This window comes from Pygocentrus nattereri, chromosome 14, assembly GCF_015220715.1.
Source record: "Pygocentrus nattereri isolate fPygNat1 chromosome 14, fPygNat1.pri, whole genome shotgun sequence".
In the NCBI taxonomy this organism is placed as follows: Eukaryota; Metazoa; Chordata; class Actinopteri; order Characiformes; family Serrasalmidae; genus Pygocentrus; species Pygocentrus nattereri.
The window spans coordinates 11,924,768-11,949,561 of record NC_051224.1 but is presented as its reverse complement, the minus strand read 5'-3'; the positions used below and the strand labels follow the sequence as shown (position 1 = coordinate 11,949,561).

At 39.1% G+C, this 24,794-nt stretch overlaps 1 protein-coding gene across 2 annotated transcripts in view; it reads left to right on the top strand.

Annotated features, from left to right (window-relative positions):
• The first annotated feature begins 904 nt into the window (after positions 1–904).
• The window catches only part of doc2a (double C2-like domains, alpha), a 51,399-nt gene continuing 27,509 nt past the window's right edge, over positions 905–24,794 (top strand). The window contains exons 1-8 of one of the 2 annotated variants that reach the window (XM_037544794.1): positions 905–1,168; positions 10,328–10,435; positions 12,586–12,908; positions 15,412–15,491; positions 17,181–17,255; positions 19,205–19,314; positions 20,332–20,458; positions 22,795–22,854. In XM_037544794.1, the coding sequence (XP_037400691.1) occupies positions 12,590–12,908; positions 15,412–15,491; positions 17,181–17,255; positions 19,205–19,314; positions 20,332–20,458; positions 22,795–22,854 (771 nt within the window). In that variant the 5' untranslated portion in view covers positions 905–1,168; positions 10,328–10,435; positions 12,586–12,589. The remainder of the gene's footprint in view (positions 1,169–10,327; positions 10,436–12,585; positions 12,909–15,411; positions 15,492–17,180; positions 17,256–19,204; positions 19,315–20,331; positions 20,459–22,794; positions 22,855–24,794) is intronic. The other variant, XM_037544793.1, reaches the window with a different exon arrangement.

Sequence of the window (24,794 nt, the reverse complement as noted above, 5' to 3'; positions counted from 1 at the left end):
AAAGATTAATATAATTAAATTTGGAATAAGGCTGTAACAAAACAAAATGTGGAAAAAGTGAAGCGCTGTGAATACTTTCCGGATGCACTGTATATATATATATATATATATATATATATATATATATATATAGAGAGAGAGAGAGAGAGAGAGAGAGAGAGAGAGAGAGAGAGAGAAAGGGAGGAGGGGAGGAGAGGGTCAGGAGTTGATAGGTTACAGCCCTCTTGAGAAAAAAGACATTTTGTGTGTGTATGTGGACTGAATGTGTGTTTGAGAGCATCCAGTTGTGTGTCTTCACACATGTATCATTAGGCATCATTAGAGTAAATTATATGGAGAGAGAGAGAGACAGATGCTGTCGCTGGCACAGTACAATTCACTGCACACACACACACACACACACACACACACATAGATAGAAGACTCTTATAATACACTCATGAGGAGAGACAGAGAGAAACCAGAAAGAATCTTAATCCAGATCACACACACACACACACACACACACACACACACACACACACACACACACACACACACACACACACACATTGAAGCAGCCCTGCTCATTAATGTTGACACAAAAGATTAATACAAGCACACCAGAAGGATATTGGAATTTTCCAAATAAATTAAACTGCACAGAAAAATAAAGATTGCGAGACAGAAAAAGACAGAACAAGGAGGACGAGCCCCCAAGAGAGAGGGAATTAGTGGCAGGAACAGAAGTGAAATTCTGCCAAAGCGCACACACACACACACACACACACACACACACACACACACACACACACACACACACACACACACACACACACACACACACACACACAGAGCTTTCTCTGGTGCAGCGCATTTTAACTTCTTTTCCCACTCCCTCGCTTTTTCCACGTCCATCTCCTCTCAACCTTTCATTACTGTCCATCTCTCCTCTATTTACAGTCCTATACATTACTTACCACCTGCTAAATACTGATGCTCCTCTCCCCCACTCTTTCTATCGCTCCGTCTCTCCCCCTCGTCCTCCTCCTCCCTTCACTCTTTTTCTCTCTCTCTCTCTCTCGCTCTCCCTCACTCTCATTCTCTCGCACCACCTGTTAGTGCACACCCGTATGCTTTGGAATCCACTTGTTTATGAGGGACTTTTTTCACACTCCTGCAATCAGAGGTAAGTGAAGGAATTCTTCCAATTAGTTCTTCCCTTCAGAACTTCCTGGGTTTCCCCTCTTCATGAAGTGTGATTCCTCTGCCTTTTCTCAAATTTACTTATTTTCCTTTATTGCTCCGTTTGCTCTCTCTCTCTCTCTCTCTCTCTCTCTCTCTCTCTCTCTCTCTCTCTCTCCCTCCCTCTCTCTCTCTCTCTCTCTCTCTCTCTTATTTTTGTTACTTAGCATCTGGAATGTTAACCATTCCTTACCTGGATTGTTGAGTACTCAAAACCCAGCAGCTGTATTCCAGTAGAGTTATAGCTCTTTCCTATATCTCTCTCTCTTGTCTATGTGTGTGTGTGTGTGTGTGTGTGTGTGTGTGTGTGTATGTATATATATATATATGTATATATTAGTTTCTCTCTCTCTCTTCTCTCTCTCCCCACCCTGTATTCCCTCGCGTTAAGTATTAATGTATCCATGTGTGCATGGTGTTAACCTTTTCTCTCTTCCGGTCTCTCTCTTTCACCATTCTCTTTATCTATCTTTCTCTCTCTCTCTCTCTATTTGTATCACTTTCTTGCATGCTCTCTCCTATATCGTAACTTTTTGACTAACTAAAAATTCTTCATACTTAGTTCTGAGTGTGGCTGTTAAGCTATGTTAAATTGCATTATGGTAATGTAAGGATACATTGAAGTCTGAGCCTTTCACTGAAGTGAACCTCTATCACACTTTCTCTATTACCCTCTCTAGCCCTCTCTTTCTCTCTCTCTCTCTCGTTCTCTTTCTTTTCTCTCTCTCTCTCTCTCTTTCTCTCTCTCTCTCTCTCTCTCTCTCTCTCTCTTACTCTCTCTCTCCTACTCTGGCTAAGCAACCCAGTGACTGTGAGATCAGTTTGTGATCTGATTCGGTTGAGCTGTTTGTGCCTGATAGAGAGAGACAGGTAAAAGTGACAGTAAAAAAGATGAGAAAGATGAAAGAGAGAGCGAGTGGTGTTGGGTGTAAATGAGTGCGAGACAGACAGAGAGAGATGGAGAATGAAAGTGAATAAGCTACATTGTTTTTGAAGTGCCATGCCAAGCAGGCAGATGAGAGGGAGAAGCTTCATTAGATCTACAAACATGAGCAGGTATGATCTGCAGGCAACAGGAGAGCGAGATTAAAGAAGCTCCCGGAGAAATGGAGAGAGGAACAGAAAGGAGGGAGAAGTGAAGCGCAGGAACGAGAGCTGCACTGACAGGATGACTGTGATCCCACTGTGATAAACTAACGCATTTCAACCAAAGGCACTTACTACACATGCAACTGATGAACTGATACTAGGTTTTTAGCCTTTTATCAGCCACACCTTGCACTTATCCTGAGAGACCTGTGTTGATGACTGAGTTTTTAACCTTAATGCTACATATCAGTGCTAATCCCACATTGACATTTGCTGGAAAGAAGCACAGGTTTGAGACAGATCTAATCAAACTCTGCCTTTGCTGGAGGCAATCTCGATTATGATCTGTCACGACCCCTGCAAAGCCCTCTGTACAGTTTTATTGTGGAACTGAAGGGGGTGAATGCACACCAGAAAGAAAAATACAGCAAAGCGAACCTCATCACTGTGATTATGTAAAAAGTGTAACTGCAGAAAAATGTAACAGAAATATGGTCTGGTACTTTTGAAGCAGCAAAAGACTTAACTCATCTGACATGGCATCAGCACAAACTAGAGGAATGGCTTAAGCAGCACTATGTAACTGTGTGAGCATTTGGAGACCTCTCTGGTGGAAATGTGTAATTGCACACAACATACTCTATTGTCATTTCTGCTTTGGACGAGTGGATGAATCTGATGACTGTGAGCGAGTTGAGTTTTCAAAGAGCCAAAGCTCAATGCAGGATGCTTCTTCTGAGGATTTAAGTGAATTTCCTACTGCTGTCCTCATATCTATCTATATAATGTTGATTTTGTATTTGAGACCTAAGCATTAAGCCAGACATTCTTTTTGAGTCTGTGCATATAATGTTAATACGTAAAGATGTATGATGTGGTTTGAAAAACTCCTGCGACATCTATCCTGACACCTCTCAGGTCTACATGACTCCTCATGTGTAGCCTATTGGTGACACAAATGGGACAGTCCTAAAAAGGCTGCATGGTGAAGTCACCAGAAAGGTCCCACCTCTTGTGATTGTGGTGCAAAACTTGTGAGGGAACTGGTGAGAGAAAATAGAGTTTTCTGTATTATGCTTGTTGCTTTTTCATTTCTTCACAGACATGGAGATGTTCTTATGTAGTACGATAAAGGGTGGCACTAGTCCCCACAGAAATGTGGTTGGCTATCACAAGTGCCCCTGCACTAAAGCTGGTAGTTGATTGGTTATGTTGTCAATACTGGCTAGGGTCATGCATTTTATTCTAAAGGCAATTCCTTGTTTAGATTGTCTACACATGTTTAGCTTTAAATGACATGACTTTTAATTATACCAGAAGCAGCGTTTTTCACTGAAAAGTGGGAAATTTCTATATTGACGTGCTTCTCTGAATAAAAAGTGTTTTGAGAGCGTTTTTATGGCACGATGTTTGTGAAAACAGTAAAAACAGACTTGCATGGTGCACAGCCAGAATTAAAGGCTACACTCACTACAATGAGTCTTTGTTGTTTAAGTAAATAAATATCCCCTCTAAATAAAAAAGTAAGTACAGTATATTTCCTATAGCTTTGTGCTGGAGGCTCCTACAGCCAAGGAGCCAATTTATTTAGTCTTAAATGCAGTTATATGTATAAATGATCTTTCCTATTAATACTATAAATATTGACAGTTTTGCACCAGTTGGTATGACAAAAATTAAAATTTTGAAGCACAACATAGGCACTAACTGGAAAATGTTCAAATCCTGTTCCATCTTTATTAACCTTTATTCAAGCCTTTTCTTTAAAGCAATTACTAGAATATAAACAATATATTCTTGCATGTTCCCCTATAGACATACCACTTTGTTTCATGTAGGTCTGTTTTTACTGTAGCACTGTTTTGACAAGGGCCTGCTGCATAGCATTTTAGCCCACAACTCTGCAGATTTTGCATTTACTTTCACTGAACACACAAACTCACAGAGCTGTGGCCCAGAAGAAACATAGTTTCCATCCCTCAAGCACATGTTTGATTCCAAGTGATATCTAAGACAGCATAATAGGCCTTCTTCTCCCATATCACTGTCTGTTAGCTGATGTACCAAAAATGACTGTTAGCATTCACAATCAATTGCCCTCAGATATCCAGTGATGTTGTGTTAGCAACACTTTGAAAGATGCTGACTTGCTTCATCTGACTTAAAAGAGATATCCTATCTTGTATTTAGCGTGTGATGGGGAAAACCTAGCAAGTGGGTAGAATTGACCTTGACTAAACTGGGGAGGAAATTTGAGTGAAAATGCAATAAATCTAAAATAAAGGCCTTGATTTTTCATCATGTTTAGTTATAAAACCTGCCTGTCTGTCAGAGGGCCTGTCATTAGCCTAGCTAATGTTTTGGTTGTTCAGAATGTCCCTACTAATTTTCTGGGCTTTAGGTTGCAAGGTACAACATCTCATATGACTGCTGATGGTATAGTTACAAGTTGCTGCTAATCCAGCACCTTGAAAAACAGCAAAGAATGTAAGGTGTTGATTTTGCTCTTTAAAGCACTAGATAAAAATTGACCTGTATTTGCAACTTGTTCCCCAGAATTCCACCACAGTGTCAATGTCAGGATGATGTAGCTGCCTGGAAATTATGGATGTGATTATTGGCTTCATCAGTTTCAGTGCTCCACCGTCTGGAGGCTGTGCTACTGGCAGTCCGAATCACACAGGCATTCTGGCTGCTGTCTGATACCGCCAGTTTCTCATGTAGTGCCAACAGTCATAATGAACAGTGCTGACCACCTACTGTCACCAACACTCTGTCTCTCTCTCTCTAGCTCTCTTCCCCTCTGGCACTTTTTCTCTCTATTGCCCCTTCAATATCCTCTTCAGCTCTTGCTGTGATCCACTTTCAGCCACACTGACACTCATTCAATTAGCATCCACGCACAAACACACGCACATACACAGATTGACACACACATACATATACGCATTCTGAGCTGGCTTCATAGAGCCAGCAGCCAGAGAGCGGTGCTGACAGCTACCAGCCCAAACAGCAGACAGATTACTGCAGTCAGCCTACACACATGCTGCCACAGTCGACTGCAGTGGGAACAGGTTCACTCCGACTATTGTAACAGTGCAAGACTTAACCACTGCAGCGTAACACCTAGTCTGTTTTCAAGGGCACAGAGTCAGTCACTGAACCAGTCATGTTAGAGATGATAGAGGACCTGCTTTACAGTGAAAGGGTTTTTCCAATATTTTCCAATACATGATTTGTTCATGATTTGTTCTGTTGAAAACAGACTCAAAAAGATTGCATATAACAGATATTAATTTCATTTAAGATGAAATGTTTTATTTAGTCTAAGTCTAATGATTGTAGAATTGCAAGTGCCTTGGGCTGTGTACCTTGTTTTTATGAACAAACAGGCATTCTGACCTGGTAGAGGTATCTGATGCTGGGTTTTTTGCTTGAACCAAAAAAATGAAGCTCAAACCATGCTGTACAGTACAGTACAATACAGTATTGAACAAAAGTCAGACACCACCCTTTGTTTAATTTACAATCAAAACCTGCATCAAGTACAACTCATCAATTTTCAGTATTTATTGTGTGCACACTTTGCCTTTTTTACAGCTTCCACTCTTGTAGGAGAACTGCTTTCAGTTTCCCGAAGAAATCTGAAGGATATTTTTCCACAGCTCCAGTTCAGTTGTCTTCTCACAGTATGGACAGAAACACCTGTGGATTTTTTCAGACCTGAAGTATGAGTGGAGATTGATCTTTTAAGGATAAAAGCTTTGACTGCTATTTATCTGATGGTGATAGTTTTGGTCTACCAGGCCTTGGTTGTTAGATGTCCCATTTTATCCGTATCTTTTAGCAAATTAAGTATCTTATAGCTAAAGTCCTCAGAAATGTGGCCTGAAAAAAGAATCTGTACTTTATGGCTGTTTGACAGGAAATTGAATAAAGAATTTGTGGTCTCTGACTTTTGCCCAGCACTGTTAATAATCACCCCTCCATGATGTTCATATTCATTTTAAGAAAAGTTTTATTTGTATTTATTTTTTTTTACAGAATGACCACTGTTTGTAGTGCCCAGTTGTTGGGAATTTCCAAAATATCAGTAAGATTTGTCCATTCAATTGACAGGACAAAGCGTTAAGCCCACTGTTAGCCTCAGTGAATGTGCTTTCTCTCACAGCTCAGTTAGCTGAAGGAGTGGTGTACCATCTCTTTAAAGAATCATGACAGTGCAGATATTTTTCTGGCTGCTGGCCAGATGACCACAGCAGTGCAGAAAGAATATTTATCGGTATTAAAGTGTCTGTAAATTCCACTGTGCACTGCAAATGTACTGCTGTCATAATTACCACTAAGAAAACAAAACCCTTTTTTACCAAACAGATGGAAACAGACCAAAATGATAGGTGTGACACATAAACAATCAAAGCTATTTGCGAGAATTACATTTCACCAGGATTCTCATTTTGTTCCATTCCATGAATGCATCTCGTTCCCCTTTTATTTTGTTCCTGCAATAAAACCCTCCCACGCAAATTGAAAATAACCTGTTTCATTTAACCCTGATTGCTGTCAGTTTTGCACAGCCAAAAATGGTCTATTGGATGCAAATGTTAAGAGAAGAATTCAATTTGAAGATTCATAATATTTTTTTCAGAGAGCGCTATAACCATTGTGGCCTATGCAGAGAGCTATGCAAGAGCAGGTTTGAAAAAGCATGATTATCCTGTGCGGTGTGCTAATCGCTAATTTCGTTAACGTCCGCGTGTCAAGAATTCATTAGCTGTGCTGTTCCAGGGCCTCTACACTCAGTGTTCCTGCCATAATGACGAGCTGCCTGTCACTGCCACGGAGACGCATCTGATGCCTGTCACACTGAGGATGACAGACAGCCAAACCCATTTGTGTGTGTGCATGTGAAAGAGCATGTGTTTGTGATTGGTCCTCAAGGCTAGTTAAGGCTAATTTTGCTCACAGTTCAGCTATATGTGTAACTGTGAGTGCCCTTCCTGTCCCCCTGCTCCATTTTCTCTCCTTGTCCCTTCTTTTCATTCTCTCCTCCCATCACCTCAGTTCTTTTTCCCTCATCTGTCACTCTGTTCATCTCTCCAACTTCTTTTAGCAAACTCATGAGCTGTGACAGTTAAAGGGACCATGTCACGGAAAACAGAATTTTCTTTAGCTAAAAGTGTTCGATTTAGTTTCACTCCCTCGTCCCAAGCTGCCCTTTTGCAAGTCAGTTCTGGCGATCTCCATCAGTTCATCCAGAGTACGTTCTTTTAACAAGCATGTAGCTGCAGTTCTACTACGAACCTGTTTTAACAAGCCCTTGTCTACTTAGCCTTGTCACTTTCTCCTGGGGGAATCCCCAGCATCACCTTAAACGCCATCACACTACTTTATTAGCTTCATTAGCAGGGTGTTAGATGAGCCCATGGAGGAGCAAGGGATCAAGTAGAACTTGTCCTGAATTCATTGCAGTCTAATGAATCTCCCCTTTCAAACCTGAAACCAGTGAAAGACAAAGCTGTTCTTAAGCCACAGCAGCAGTACTTTAAAATGCTTAATTTTTCTAAATCATAATATTCGATTTGCTGAATGAGGTTACAAACAACTCCTTCTATACTGATGACACAACTTCATCACTTTCTTTCCTCTGCTAGCTGGCTCACTAGCATGCTAAAAGCTAACCAGCTATAGTAATAAGAAGTAAAAGAAGCTAAACCACAGTTATACACCAAGTTTATACCTAGACAACGCAATCAAAATGCACTGTAGATTAGTGGCAAATTTGAAATTCATCAAAGACTCAAAGTAATCTATTTATCCTCTCTGAAAGCATCCACATGTATGTGTGGCTGTGGTTGTAGGAAAACAAGTGAGTCACAAGCACAAAATGTTTTTGCCACTTATCATCTGAATGCCCCCAAGACCCTGTGTATACCTAGTACTAAAGCAGTAGTTTGACAATTTACATGATTTTCCAATGACCCCAAATGCAGTCAATCAGCCAGGAGATGTTTGGTGTTGAAATTTTGCTTCTTTAGTTCAGAACAGGAGCTGATAACAGACCTTGGAAGCCAGTAGTCACCACAATCATTTTCACTGATACAAGCCAAATTCTTCATATATTTGTTTAAAATTATGTCGACAAACTACACAACTGCCTTTTAACTGGAATGGTTTAGTAAAATGGCAATGAGAGTCCACATTTACTCATTTAAGCTAAAATTGGAACTACATTATCATCTGCATAACATCTTGCTTTAAAGTACTGTTTTGCCTTAAAACTCTGAGAGTACAGGAGTGCGTTGTAAAATGTTACTATACAGGTAAAAGTGCTAGCACAGTACACACTTCAGGCTTGCTTACTGCAAGAGTTAGAAGGTGCATATGGAATAAAAATAACCCTAAGAAAACGAGGTGTGTTCAGTTTTGCATAAACTATAAACAAAGAAATCTACAAGTGGTCTGGTACATTACCACCAATTTCCTGCACATGCAAACTGAGTTATTATACAAATTAGGGAGACATTCAGCAAAATCAATGCATGTTGTGATTATTTTTCACCTGATGATTATAAGGATTGTCTCAGGTATGATATTCTAAAATATGTGCCAAGGATGAAAAAAGTAAATGCAAAGTAAGTATTTTTTATTTTTTCTATGTCTATATGTTCTATTTCTTTATTGTGCTAACTTACTGTCATACCTTATAGCTGAGAGGCGTGTATGTGGAGTCACTAGTGGGTCCAGCATTCAACTGACACATTTCTTTAGGTTCAAACATATGAAGGTTGAAGCACGTTTATGCAAAAAATGTGGACCCCAAATACCTCATTGAACATTGTATTGATTTTCTGAGTAAACTTGCTTAGCTTCTCTACCTACGTTTGTGTGGTGAAGATCCCAATACTTGGTCGTCTTGTATGGAATGATACCAGGTGCTCAGGAAGGAAGTGATTATGGTTATCTTCAATAGCTGCCCTTTCCTTTAGTTACACAGAGAAGTTTTTTTCATTTTTAAAGTTCATAGTGAGACATACTGGGTTCGAAACCACATTGACGTGTGTGCACCCCCTAAATTATGATCTAGATGCAGTTTAAGAGAAGATTTGGGCATAGATTTATAAAAATAGTTTGGGTGACCACTGGCTTTCAGTGTTTATTACCACTGTTAACCTAGCAGCTTGAAAAGCTTGATAACAAAAACAGTCTATACCACACAAATATCATGCATGCGCCTCCAGAAAATATATAAAGTAGACGGATTTGGGCCCTTTAAGAACATACAGACTTCATATTTATGTTCACTACTTATTTTGCTGAATTAGGCCCTAAACAGGGAGTTAAATCCTCCAGGCAACATCACTTTTTTCTTGTGGCTTGTTCCCTGGAAATTGTTGAGGATGTTTAGGATTAAGTCAAACACTTGCACGCTCTCTTTTTCTCTCTCTCTTTCCATATCCATGCCTCCTTTCTGCTTTGTTCTGGCTCACTAACTCCTAAAGGTGATACATCACAGTAAGTTCAGCTATTTTCTCAGGTTGCAAAGAAGGTGAAAAACAAAAACATTAGCTTGAGCTGGTGAACCTTAATTACAGCAAGGTTGGTTGCCTGCTTTGGCATGCTGCTCATGTCAAGGGTTGTTGGAACAGGTTGAAGGTTTTCTACTGAAATGTGTGTTGTGGCAGAAAGGTGCCATCTCACAGTTGCATTTTGCAGGTCAAACATCTCATTTCAGGTGCCCACACCTGGGAAGTGGTGCATAAATGCACATACTGTCTCACAAAAAATGATGAGGCATTTCTTAAAGAAAATGATTGCCTGAATGACAAACTGTGGGCAAACACCAAACACAGAAACACATTAATAAGACCGATATGTAAATGTGTTTACATATTTACATCAACTTCCATCATTCTGAAAAAGGCTAAGATATATTTGCTTCTTAAGATTGCATGACTCAAATCAAGGCTAAAGTTTGTCCTTGTTTTTAACCATTTATTTTTATTCTTTTAAGCTTCTTGGCTTAGACAGTAGGTTCCTACCCTTCCATCAGTGGGGAACCATCAGGGTCTTCAAGACCTTCAGAGAAGAGCAAATGATTTGTGTGAAATAAAAAATACATGTCAGTATTTTTTGTTTATTTTTATTTAATAGATTAAAAATGCTTTGTGTTATGTGTTATGCTATTACTATAATGATTTTCATGTATTGTAGTAATAATTTCATTTCATTGTAGGTGTTAGTCAGAAACAAAAGGGTTAAATTTTAGATAGGTAGATACAGCCAAGCAAGCTCTCCCATTGGTTAGGACATCAGGAGCTGATATAAGTGCATAATATGTCAGATTAGCCACACATATTAACTGATTAACATGTAATTAGATGCTGAAAATGTTTTCATTTTCAATGAGTGGAATCAATTGTGGGAGAAACGTTTGGTAATGCTTTATTTGAGGTGGTCCTTTGTAGATGATTAATAAACTTTTAGCCGAGTATCACTAACACATTAAGTAGATGTATTATTAATATGTTGCTTCCATTATGCAAAACCTAATCTTACCCATCCTGACCCAACACCTAACTCTAACCCTGGCCCTAATCCTAACCCTAACCTTAACCTCAACCCAAAACCTAATCCTAACCTTCATATGTTTTTGACATTTTACTGAGTGATTATTTGAGTGTTTCATCTTTAAAAAAAACATTCAAAATAAAGTGTCACCCAGTGTTTTGGAAGTCACTTGATAAAAATGGAAAACGGTGGCAGCTCTGTGTTAGGGCTTTTTACTGAAGAAATCACTGTAAAACTGCTAAAATATGTTAATATGTCTGTTATAAACCTCACAATAAAAAACAGAATGTCTGTTATAAGCTTCAAATGTTCTTGTTTGTTCTGCACATTGCTGTTAGCTTAGCACTAACTTATTGCTAAAATGTCTTAGAGATGCTAGCAGAAACATATTTCTTTTGTAAAGGTGTTTCTTCTCCTTGTTTTCACCCAAGTTCTGACATTTGTGGTGTGAACTAAAGCATAGATCTAATAGTCACACTAATAGTGACATTTCTGACATTTTTAATGTCAAAGCATCATATCTGCTTATCTTTATTCATCTTTCTGGGACAGATTAATTCTGAATTAAGTTACATATCCAGTGGAGATTCTCCACTGAATTTTAACCAAGTGGTTTATCCCATTTATTATAAACATTCAGTCTGTTATAAGCTGCAGTTTTAGCCCCTAGCAGTTTTACATATGCATGAAAAGAGCCTGCACTTTTCCAGCTTCCTCTTTATTTACTTACCGTCAGGAATGGGCAAAATACTTTGAAAAAGTGGTGATGCCTGAATACTAAATACACTGACATAAATGTATGCAGTAGCAAATTCGTTCACAATACATAAAAAAGTATATTTTGAATATGTTTAAAATACATATCGATAAAGTTTATGGGAAAGAAGCTCTAGTGTAATTTTATTCAATTCACACTGTTCTTTACTGTTACTGTTCATTCTTCTGATAATATGTTTCCTAAATGTTATTATTCAAATGTTAATTAACATTAATTTGACTCTTGCTTCAGTCCACTGCTGCTCCCATAATCCCACTGCCCTTTAATGATCTAAATCAACAATTTGCCATGTCCCAATTACAACTTCTTGCAAATTTGGCTATAAAGTGAGCAGCTGTGTGATTTTCAGTTAATGGTGTGCCACAAAACAGGCATGTGAAACTGGGGACCATCTGGGCCTAAGAGCTGTGGAGATGTGTTTATGATAGTGTTTAGATAGTGTTTATCCTCATCTAACACTCTGTATTCAGTTCATAAAGGCCTTGCTAATTAGGTGATGAGTTGAATCAGGTCTATTTAATGGGGCATAGTGCTGAAGTCTGTAGTGTTTTGGCCCACAAGGATGGGAGTCTAACACATGTGCCACAAAACTTGCTACAAAATGCATGCACAAGTGCTGAATCACTAATATCCACTACTGAGGAGAAAAAAAAGTTCATAATAATTACTGGCATATACACACACACACACACACACACACACACACACACACACACACACACACACACACATATATATATATATATATATAAATTTTCTGAGTGTGTGTGTGTGTGTGTGTGTGGCAAGAGAGAGAGAGAGAAAGAAAGAAAGAGAGTGATAGATATATAGGTAGATTGATAGAATGATTAACTAATTTATTCCTTTTAATTGCATTCTGTTACATCCCAGCACTGCTTACTGTGTGTCTTTCCTCTGTTCAGCTCTATGACGGTGCGTAAAGGAAAGAAACTCACCATCTCCATCCAGGAACACATGGCCATAGACGTCTGCCCAGGCCCAATCCGACCAATCAGACAAATCTCTGCCTACTTCCCCCGCCTCTCCCCGACAGGTGAACCCATCTCCCCAAACCCTGCTGCCTCTCCTTTGGCTCTCAGCCCTGGCAGCGGGGCCTCTGGAGTGGGGAGCAGTGCATTCCTCTCCCCTCTGCAGGCAGGGGCAAGGGGAGGGGGTGGGACCCTGTCTGCTGCAAGTAGTGTGGACACATCAGTGGACATTCACAGCTCAGATAGCGACGACTGCAGTAAGTCCGTCCCTCATACCCTGATGATCAGCTGAGGCACAGAATCCACCTATGTAACTTCAAGGGGCAATATGATGGGAATGCCCTGGTCCATTCATTTCATATATAAAAACTAAGCTTAAACCATTCAGCCTATGCCACTTTACCCACTATTTCACAGTGATTTCACATACAGTCATAAATACAAATGGTAAACACAGGAAAGTTCCAAGTTACTCTTGTTTCCAAGTTGAATTGTAGATACTTTCCCTGATACCATAAAGGCACAGGAGACCAAGCTGGTAAAGAATGTACCATCAATGAACGAGTTTCCCATTACAAGTTGAAAGGACTGTCTAAGCACATCATAACTGCAGACACTCTGCAGCAGAGTTACTGGAGCAGTAGATGTGGAGGAAATGATTAAACATTGTGTTTACTGTCAAGATGCAAATGTGTCATCGCAGGATTCCAAAGGATTCAGTTATCTAATAGAAGTGTCTGAAGTTTTTTTCTCAATGTCCTGGAGGATTTTGGTTCAAACATAATTACATTCCGTTAACTTTTTAATGTGGACTGCTTTTCGAATGAAGCGTTACACAGGGCACCCCAATCAGACCGGAGGTCATTTACATATACTAGTCTTGAATGCACAGCATAAAAAATAGTTGAGGAATAGCATTGACAGGCTACAGAGTGACAGGTGAGTAGTCATTTCATAGGAATGTAGGTGAACTGATGCTGCGATTTAGTGACGTGTGACACAGCAATAAGTAACTTGGATTATTTCTTAGCATCATGCAAATAACATAACATGCAGTGAAACAACTAAATGATTGGATCCAGCAAACATGGAGTCATCAGCGGTTGTCTCTACTCTCTGAACTTTTTGGCCCTAAGGGCATTTTGTTCCAACTAACCTCTGAATCTAGCTTCATTCGCATAGTAGGAACTCTCTGTGGGAAAACATCCCAAGCTGATATATATTGTGATGTGTATGTTTTTTCTTTGAATATCGAAAATATTGAAAAAAAAAAAGACTTATGAAATATAAATATTGCTACATGCATTCCTGTGCACTGAACCGACATCATAAGACTAGCAACCTCACCAAAATCCCCCTCACAAATCATAGTTAAATTGTTTAGGCAGCCGTGACCAACAGTTAGAGTAGCTGGTGTTATTACAATACAGTGTTGAAGTTTAATACTGTACATACTTTCATGTACCATCATTTCAGTATGAAGGAGTGTTGTAGAATTTATGTTGCATTATTCCTATTTTGACTTCTATTCTGTCCTTATAAAGGAGATCAAGTGACACTCAGGGGAAACTGTACACAGGACAAAACATATTTAATGTGGAACATTATAGTTTAAAACAGGAAGTGACAGCATTCATTTCTGCACAGGCTTAGAGTTACTTATAGGGGCATGATGTTGACCACAGACTGACACATGACTTTAGAGGTCTACTCCCAAACCATATAAACTAAATAAAGGTTGTTATAAAATAATGCCATGGAAATTATGATTGGTTTTTGGAACTACAAGTGTAATAAGAGAACGAGAAAAACGTAGACAATAGCTTCTTTAATTCCCCTTTGACTAAAATGTCTCTTCTTATATAAAATCAATTAGAAGTAATGCAGTGAATACAATTACTGTGAAACAGATTTCTGACAAAACCTGCCTGTGAAGCCTGTCTGTACGTTCAGTGTTAAATTTTAGGGTGAAATGAGGTGAAGTCTTGTAGGAGTCACTGCTAGAGGGGTGGATTTTGCTCTTTCCTTTCTGTAGTGACATTGATTCTGGCATCTTCATAGTGGTGAAGCAAGATGAGCAATTAATGTTCGACTCCATGTTGAAATCTTTGCCAGAGCTATTTGGCCAGTGGGTCAAAAAGTCGCAAAAGCAGGCCAAAGAAAGGCAGACAAATGGCCCTTCAGATTTTGAACACATCCGTGGTTGACACAAAATTACTTAACATTGCTTGAGGTCCGAGTTACTTTGAGAAGTGTTATTACATGCTGTTGTGTTCTGTGGGTGGCTATACTGGATGAATCAGACAGCTATATAACTGATATTTATTTTGACACTGGTATAATTTTAGATCTGAATCTGTTGGATCTGTTGACTATTACTCACATGCATTATTTGTAGCATGTTTTATGTTAGCTTGTTGCCTTGTGATTTCAACAAAGCTCAGCATAATTATATTCATGATAATCATCATACGATTATTGTAGTATATGTGATGATGCATGTTGGAGCATTTATTTTAAATGTAATGCATTACTCTGGGCACTGCCTATATCTTCCTGTAAGAACAGATGACTGATGAGCACTCTTTATGTTAGCCCAGGGGTGCCCGAAAATGTTCTGCTTGTCATGGCTCAAAAAAATCTCATATCGCTGTGAATAGCAGCAAATGTTATAAAGCAAAAGGGATTTGGTCATAGTTTAATCCATTTGAGTAGCCTTGATGTCTGCGCTAACAAAGTCATTTCTCTATTCTGCTGTAGCGGCTTTAGGGACATTAGAGTTTGAGCTTCGGTATGAAAGAGCCACCAGCTCTCTTCACTGCACCATCATCAGAGCTAAGGTAAGGAGAAACTGATAGCTGGGCCAACGTTTTAGAGCTGTTTTCCTCTCCAAAGATTAAGCTTAGGACAGAAGTGGACAAAGCAGCCCAAAGACACATTCAAGTATGCTTCTTTGGTGAATTTTGACAGAATAGAAAAGAAAATTGCAGTAAAACTCATATTACATCAGCTGGTTACAGAAAAGTTAGCTTTGAGTCTAACGTCCTGGGGTGTGCGGGAGGGGGGCTCCTTTTTAACCACACAATAAGCCATCTTGTTTTATTTTCTTGTCCACTCATCTGGTGAAGTCAATGGTTTGAAAGTATGTTGTATGGTGTGATCATGTGATGTGTTATCAATGAATATGTCGTTTTGTTGTAAGTGGCAAAGCTTGCAACTGTTGTGGCTGGGACTCAAGTGTGTTGTGAGTTGCAGGGGATTAGCAGGAATATTTTACCTGCACAGTTTTTACAGATATGCTCTGACGTATTGCCATTGACTGCATAAAGGAGGCAACATAGCCCAGCTGGTTAGGGACACTAGAGAGTCAAAACTTCTGCCTTTTTGCTGACAATAGGTAGGTTATGAGTTGCATATCTCATGATCCTTCCTCAAAATGGTTGGAGAGATGGATCTCTATGACACTTTCAGTAACCAATGGGGCGACTCACTGATCAATAAGTATATGTAGCTTAGCAGATACCAACACCTAGGCAGTATAATGCTATTTTATCTACATTATTTAAACTACTTTTGTTAAATGTGGTGGTAAAACATAAGCCAAACAACAGCTGGACAGCCCTGTCAGTAAAGCAGCTTAAATCTTCATAAATCTTCATAAATTCTTAATTATCTTAATCATAAATCTTAAATCTTTACATTTTGAATTGACATGTCTAGTGTAGGCATTTTGAAGGATTTGCAATGTATACTATATTTGGATGCTCACTTGCTGTTAGGACATGTTAGATATATATTCCTGGATCTGCATTTCTTCTTACAAATCAGTGTCATCTGATGTGTCAATGCGTGCCGACGTCTCCTGGGAGGGCTCAATAATTGCAATAATCATAATTACAATTATTTAGGTCAATACTGAGATCAAAATTATTTAACATGATTACTCACTGCCTTAAAACATTATGCTGAACTTCAAACAAAATTTATCTTTTTAACTCTGGACTTCCTTTAACTTCATAATTCAACTGAAAAACTAATAAAAAATGGATTTATAAGACGAGACAAAATGACAGCATCATTGTGAAATGCAGTGCATCACTATAATCAATTTATCTCAATTCTCTTATTTTCATAATCTTTGGAAGCCAAAATCGTTACTTAATTACCCAGTCCTAATGTATTGTGTGTGTGAATAAGTGTGCTCATGAAATTATCACTACTGATCTCTTCTTCTCAAACTTAACGATAAGTAAATGTGTTGTCTATTAATCTGCATCTTATAACTTACCTGTCATCAGCAAAAAGGCAGAAGCTCTAACTCCCTAGTGGCCCTAACCAGGTAGCCTATATTGTCTTGCTTATACAGTTAATGGCGTTATGTCAGAGCCAATCCGTAAAAATTATGCACATGAAATATTGCTGCTTATCTCCTCTCAGTACAGTTTAAAACTATATAGTTGATGAATATGCATCCCATAACTGGCCTCTTTTTAGAAAGTCATGCTATAACTCCCTCCCTCTTGCTCTAGGGTCTGAAGCCAATGGATTTCAATGGCCTGGCAGACCCATACGTTAAGCTTCATCTTCTGCCTGGAGCGTCTAAGGTGGGTGAATTTAGACCACTTGCACTGATGTTCAACTATTACACTCATTGACTATAAACTTCTTCATATCTTCTCCATATAGGGCTGCCACCTCAACCCTAGAAAATCCCTGAATACTCATACAGTTATGTTTTTACTAAATTCAGGAAATGGGTAGCTTTGTTCCTAGTGCAGTCTAAAGCTCTATTCAGACAGGATTAGTTTTACATGAGGAGGTGAGGTAAAATTCATTTTTACAAATGTTTTTTCTGAGACTTTTTTGTCCTGGAAGTGCAGCCTGGTGCCTAAACATGTCACCAGCAGTGTACCTTTCCTAGACAACTGTCACTACATTAAGAGTAATCTGAACCAATGAAACTCATAGTCAAACCAATTAAAGTCATATGCAATATGGTTTGACTAGACTGGATGGTAAAGAAACAGTTTAAACTTCAAAAGAAATGCTAAAATAGGGAAATGTTTGGATTTCTGGACATTCTGTGAATGATATTTTTTTCCTGAACAGGCTTTTAAAAAAACCCCAGACCTACCATGTGTATTTTTTTCAGATTGCTTCAATAACATAGCGAGTCAGCATATTTAAAGAGAAATTCCACCAGTTTTTCAAAATGTCTACATAATTTGTTCATTGACATGTCAACAAAGTCACTTGGTGCAGCTTGATGTGAAATGCTTTTGACCAAATGAGGTGGTCTTGATCTGGATCAAACTGAATCATGGTTTGGTTCGTTTGCAGTGTGAAAAACATGTTTTGGATGGTTTAGACTTTCAGACCAATTATAGGAAGTTGAGGCAGGCTATTTTCTGCCACTGAGCTATGGTAGCACATAGGGAGAGGAAGAGATTAAATAGTTGATTGTTATTTGCTCTGACAAGTCAGAAGTCAACTTAAAAATGCATTAAAATGCAGAAACTTACTCTTTATTTTCTGGGAGTATGAGGGAGAGGAAAGTCATCTTTTTCCATTCAAACAGAAAAGGCTACCTGCCGAAATTACAACATGTCAATATCAGACACACGCTTCTCTATACTTCTATCAATATATAGGGAGTATAGGGAGACGCAGCGCACCTAGGTGGTGACAACAGGCTGCATGTATGTTATCTTTTGTGCATTCATCAAATTGCAATGTGAAACCATAATTAACTGGATCAAATGCACACAGTGTAGCAAAAACAGGAACCTCAGTTCAGATTTTCTGATGTAAAACTCCATCTATAATTATCTACTATCAAAATCAATGACTAAGGGCTTCTGAATGGTGCAACTGTCTAAGTGTTGGCCCTGGTATTGATACAGCCTTCCCTGGCTGGGAGTCCAAGAGAGCACAAAGGGTCTTGCTCTATCTGGGTGGGCTTGAGGCTAGATGACATTACAGAATTGGCAATTAGTGTTCTCTTCCAAGTGCATTCAGCTGTCCAACAATTGGTTTGTTTGAAAAGATGCAGTGCCTGGCTTCACATGACTCCTAACACTGATGGTATTGTGTGAGTAGGGGAGATCTAGCTAATGGGTGGAACTGGACAAGACCAAATTGGGGAGGGAATTAGAAATATGCCCAAAAAAAAAACCAACCAATGAACCTACATGTGTCTCCTGAGATGCTGATAATGGTGAAACAAAGAGTAATCTGAAAAACTACTTTTTGAGGTACTCTGTTGTTACATTTCCCTTCATAAAACAACATCTCTGGCATCAGGCAGCGTATTCATAACGAGTACACATAATAACGTTCCTCAAGGGAGCTTTTAGGGGCATTAAATACTTCAGATGTCTAGTTTCTATCACCACCACTGTGAACAATTCTCAGTTAAATTTCTCTAAAATGGAGCATTTCCCATCGAAGCACTCTGAATGACTTTATGTTTTAAAGATTTAATGATGCAAAAATGTTGAAAAATTGGTGAATATCCTCTTTATGAATTAACCTATCCTCTATCTCTCATCAGGCTAACAAGCTGAAAACCAAAACGGTACGGAATTCTCTGAATCCGGTTTGGAATGAGACACTAACATACATCGGAATCACGGAAGAAGACATGCACAGGAAGACCCTGAGGTAGTGTGTGCGTGTGGGTGTATGCGTGCGTGTGTGTGTGTGTGTGTGGGGGGGGGGGGGGGTTGCATTCATAAGTCTTCAAAGGCCTATGCTAAAAATGTCTCAGGAACTGTCTTTCTTGCTATGAATATCTGCAAGCTGACAGCCCACACAACACTCCCTGGGTACAGGTTTGTGGCAATATTTCTGCCTTTCTGGCTGTGTGTGGGTGTGTGTGTGTATGTGTGTGTGTGTGTATGTGTGTGTGTGTGTGTGTGTGTGTGTGTGTGTGAGAGAGAGAGAGAGAGAGAGAGAGAGAGAGAGATGTACTTCTGAGCCTTCTGTATGAGTTATCTATGTGTAGGCTATGTGTGTGTCTGTCACTTAAACCTCAGGAGCGATTGCCTTTCTGAAGTTGTGTACTTGTGTCAGCGTCTTGATAATTCACCGTGCATTTAGCCAGACTATTTCCTCCGCTCAACAGCCTTCCTCTAGAATGCCTCCCCAATGAGCTGCAAGAATGGACAGCCGCCACACTCAAGTTTATCCCACGATTATCCATGGAAAATTACCTGTGCGCCCAAATCGTAAATGAACCGTATCCCCTGGCAACAGAGGCCTAGGACCATGTGCCCCTCCTCCCCTCTTTGTTTTCGTCTTAAGGGGAGGGTAAAGCAGGAGAGAAGGAAAGTCATTTAGCCATTTATCTCGGAGCATGAGAGTGAGCGCAGACCTGTGTAGCCCTTTGTACACGAGTCCCGAGCTGTCAGCACTGCAAACATCATTCTAATCCTATTCATTATACATTTCTGTCAGAACCAATTCCATCAGGCTGGTGAAGAAGACCATATTTCTGGCTCCTTCGCTCTCGTAATCTCACGCACTTCTCCTACCTTTTGATGGCGTTTAAATCAAAACGTACATCTTTCCCTCCATCCTTGTCCTTTATTCTTCTTTGTACTTTCTCTCTCCCTCCGAACTCTCTCTTTCTGCATCTCTCTCGGTGTCTCTCACCTTTTCTCTCTCTCTCTTCCTCAGGTTATCGGTGTGTGATGAGGACAAGCTGACTCATAATGAGTTTATTGGTGAGTCGAGGGTGGCTTTGAGGCGTGTGAAACCAGACCAGACGAAACGCTTCTATACCTGTTTGGAGCACCCACCGCCTGTGAGACACACACACACACACACACACACACACACACACATACACACAGAGCTCACATGCTTGAAATGCTGCCTGTAAAACATGTGTAAAGCTTTTTTCAGCTAATTTTAAATAATAGCTAAAAACAGCAAAGAATGTCGTCAAACACATTAAACACGTAAAAACATTTTAACAACTGGCATCATGCTTATATATATATATTCATATATATATATATATATATATATATATATATATATATATATATATATATAATTTATTTTTTCTTTCTCCAATGAAGTTATCATAATTCTGTTTTGATAGTGAACCTATATGTAACACAAATATGACCAATATGTATTAAATAATACAGTACAGTTCAGAAGTCATAGGCCACCCTTAATTTATTTAACTGGTCCAGTTGTATAAGGAAGAGGAAACTCAAATAAGAAAAAGAAACATAAGTGAGGAAACGAACAGGAGTTATCAAACTAGACGTTCAAAAAATATTAAAAGAAATTGGGATTCCTAACAACCATGTTAGACCTGGTAGACCACCAAAACTGTCTTTATCAAAAAACAGTACTTACATCTTTTATCTTTGAGAGCGAGAAGAAAATCAAGCTCCACTCTTGCTTCAGATCTGAAAAAGTCCACGCAGGTGTATGGGTCTGAAAGAATGTATAGCTGTCAAGAAGCCATTACTAACAAAAAGAAATAGAGAAAAAAAGAACATTTGCAAAAATAAATAAATAAATATAATAAAAAAAAACTCTGGGTCTGCACGAGTCAAGCAGTGATCGGATTTCTGCTTTACAACCAGTCAATAAACTCACAGAAGAAGACATGTTAAAACATAATGTAAAACTCAAAGTTCATGCTGCATTTTTTAAACGTCGAGCCTTATATGAACAAACATCATCTAGGAGCTGAAGAAAAACAAATCCTGCATTTTGTCAAACATATATTTGGTTCTCATTACATGTGTTTGGAATTACTTGGAATGTGAGAAGCAGAAAATGCAGGCTGAGGAGTGGAGAAGTATCTCTGCAGATTTCTTTAAAAAAGTCTCCTGAAAAGAATGGAAGCTAATGAAGGCAAAGTGTCGACACACTAAATGCTGAAAACTTGATACTGTAATTGGTTCTTGATGCTTCTGTACAATTTTATTCATGAAAGGAAAGATGGTTTGTGTGCATATATATGTACACTGATCAGGCATAATAACATTACATTATGGCCACCTCCTTGTTTAAATGCCAGTGGATCATTCTCAACACTGATGTGGTGGTATGTTAGTGTGTGTTGGGCTGGTCTGAGTGGATCAAACACAGCAGGGCTGCTGGAGTTTTTAAACACCTCAGTATAACTGCTGAAATGAGAATAGTCCACCAACCAAAAACATCCAGCCACAGTGTCCTGTGGACCGCGTCCTGTGACCACCTGTGCACCTATGTAGGAAGTGAAGCTGATAAAATGGATAATGAGTGTAAAAACAAGGAGGTGGACAGAATGTTATGCCTGATCGGTATATATCAATCAATCAACCTTTATTTACTCTGAAGTACATTGAGGGCAACCCTCATTTTCAATGTAACCAAGCATTTACAAAAACAGGGATTGACATGACAAAGAAAATAATATCTATATTTACTCATTAATTAAAAGAAAATGTAAAAATAACAGTGAAAAAAAGATAAAAAATAGATAAAAATAATAACAAAAATAAAACTTGAGGTTTAATTAATAAGAGATTAAGATCAGAATAAGATAAGAAATTAATACAATAAAATTATGTAATAATAATAATAATAATGATAATAATTATACACATATCTTATCATATATATATATATATATATATATATATATATATATATATATATATATATGATAAGATAGGATTATTATTATGGGTGTGATTGTAATAATAATTGTAATCTTAACCTTGGTAACCTTTGAGTTTTAAACAATGCAACATGGAACTTTGGTAAGAAACAAAAAAAGAAAGAAAGAAAAGCTGTTTGTGTTGCTAGGCTACTTCTTTTATTTCTTACTTCCTACAAAGTCAGGACATTTTTGTTCTTAAAAACGTATGGCAGTAAACACCCACACACACACACATATACACAAACACATGCTTGAACAGTCACTTTGAGTCTACTCCTGTAAGCAGGGAGATAAACATTTCAAGGAGCTTCACTAAGTTTATCTCTCTCTCTCTCTCTCTCTCTCTCTCTCTCTCTCTCTCTCTCTCTCACTCACTCTCTCTCTCTCTCTCTCTCTCTCTCTCTCTCTCTCTCTCTCACTCACTCTCTCTCTCTCTCTCTCTCTCTCTCTCTCTCTCTCACTCTTAGCTTCCCTCCCCGACAGCCATGGGAGCAGCACTGCGAGGAATCTCCTGTTACCTTAGAGAGGTACTCACTTTCTGTCTATCCCTCTCTCTCTCTCTCTCTGTGTCTGTGTCTCCCTCTCTCTCTCGCTCTCTCTTTTTCTACTTCACTGACTGTGTCATTAAATCCATCTGTTCCCAGACCTGGCAACAATTAAGACAGCACTGACATTTCAGAGCTGTACATATGGGGCCTAAATACTTCAAACTGATAATTGCCTGCTGTTTAATGCATTTATCATCACTTATCTGTGTTGTCACTGGGATCTAAATGAATTAGCGTTTCAGTAAGAGCAATGTGTGCAATGAAACAGGCGAGAAGTAGAAGAAAATGTATTTCCTATCATCATCTTCATCCCTCAAAGTGCTCTGAGAGTCAGCCATGTCTCATTTTGGAACTATCACGATGAAGAGATGCTAAGACATGGCACTGGCAAGATGGCTAGGCTGATTGAAAGAGAAAATGAAAATAAAAGGCAGGATCCAGACTTGGCCCTTGAGGCACACCTGATGAAGAACAAAGAATGGCAATATGCAGGAGAGAGAGAGAGATGGAGAGATGTAATATAACATTATTTCCTTTCTTTCGCCTCCTCTTTAACTCTAATGAAATGATAAAAGCCGCTGATAAGACCAACACCTTGTGACCCTCCTCAAAGCTCCTGAAATTTCAGAGCAGAGGGACAGAATGAAAAACAGCATCAAAGACCACAACGAGATCAGAGGGCAAAATGGGGAAAAAAAGAAGGAAAAAAGGAGGGTTGTTCTCTCAGACAAACAGAGGCAGAGGGATATCAGGGAGGAGGAGAACATGAAGGAGAGGCTATGGGGTTAGGAGTGGATAAAGGCTGTGTTGGATGAGTGACAGGCAGAAGGGAAAAGGCGAGATGTGGGACGATGTGTGAGAAAACAAAAAGAAATAAGACTCACTCACAAGAGACGAAAAAACAAAGTGACAGGAACAGAGTTATACTGCTTTCAGGGACAAGCAGGAGTGATAGAGATAGAGCTAGACAGAGAAACAGAGAGAGAGAAAGAAGCCGAGATAGAGAGATAGCTGGACAGAAGGTGTAAGGTGGAGACAGAGAAGGCCAGAGAAAGCCGGCAGAGTTGAATGATTAGAAAGACCGAGTTAGAGACTGTGGGCGGGAAGTGTCAGCAGGCACAGAAAAGAAGAAAGTGGAGAAGAGACATACACAGGGGAGACTGGAAAGCACAGGGATTGAGGGACCTGCATTAAGTTTATTCAGAAAGTGAATAAAAGTAGAGGAGAAGGCTATATGACTCTCATTGGTTTTTGCTGAATAATTTGATTAATATTTGAGCAAATAATATTAATACCTTTTAGACAAGCACATCTCTGCAACAGATGAAAATTTAAACTTTGTACAAAAAATTTAAACTTACAAGCACTTAGAAGGAACAATTCAATAGTGCAAATGTCACACTTTAACCCACAGGAAGGATCACAGTAACAGGTTGAGGGACTAGTTGTTACAGTTGTGAGAAAAGTCTGATAAATCGATATCTATCCATCCATCCATCCATCGATTTTCGGGGGGGGGGGGGTTGGGGAGACGGAGGGTGCTGGAGCCTATCCCAGCGGTCATCGGGCAGAAGGCAGGATACACCCTGAATAGGTCGCCAGTCCATCGCAGGGCAATAAATCGATATCAATGCAGTTAATTCAGTTCTATGCTGTTTGAACCAGGCAACCATTTCAAACTATTTTATATGCCCTGCAATGGACTGGCGACCTGTCCAGGGTGTATCCCGCTGGGATAGGCTCCAGCAACACCCGCGACCCTGAGAGAGAAGCGGCTTAGAAAATGGATGGATGTATATATGTATATATATAGATTGGTGGTAGAAAAATATGTCCTTACATGACATACTGGTATGTTTTTGATAAAAGTTATGAATAGAACCCTGCCACCCCCCTACACAAAAAAGAAATGCTTTGAA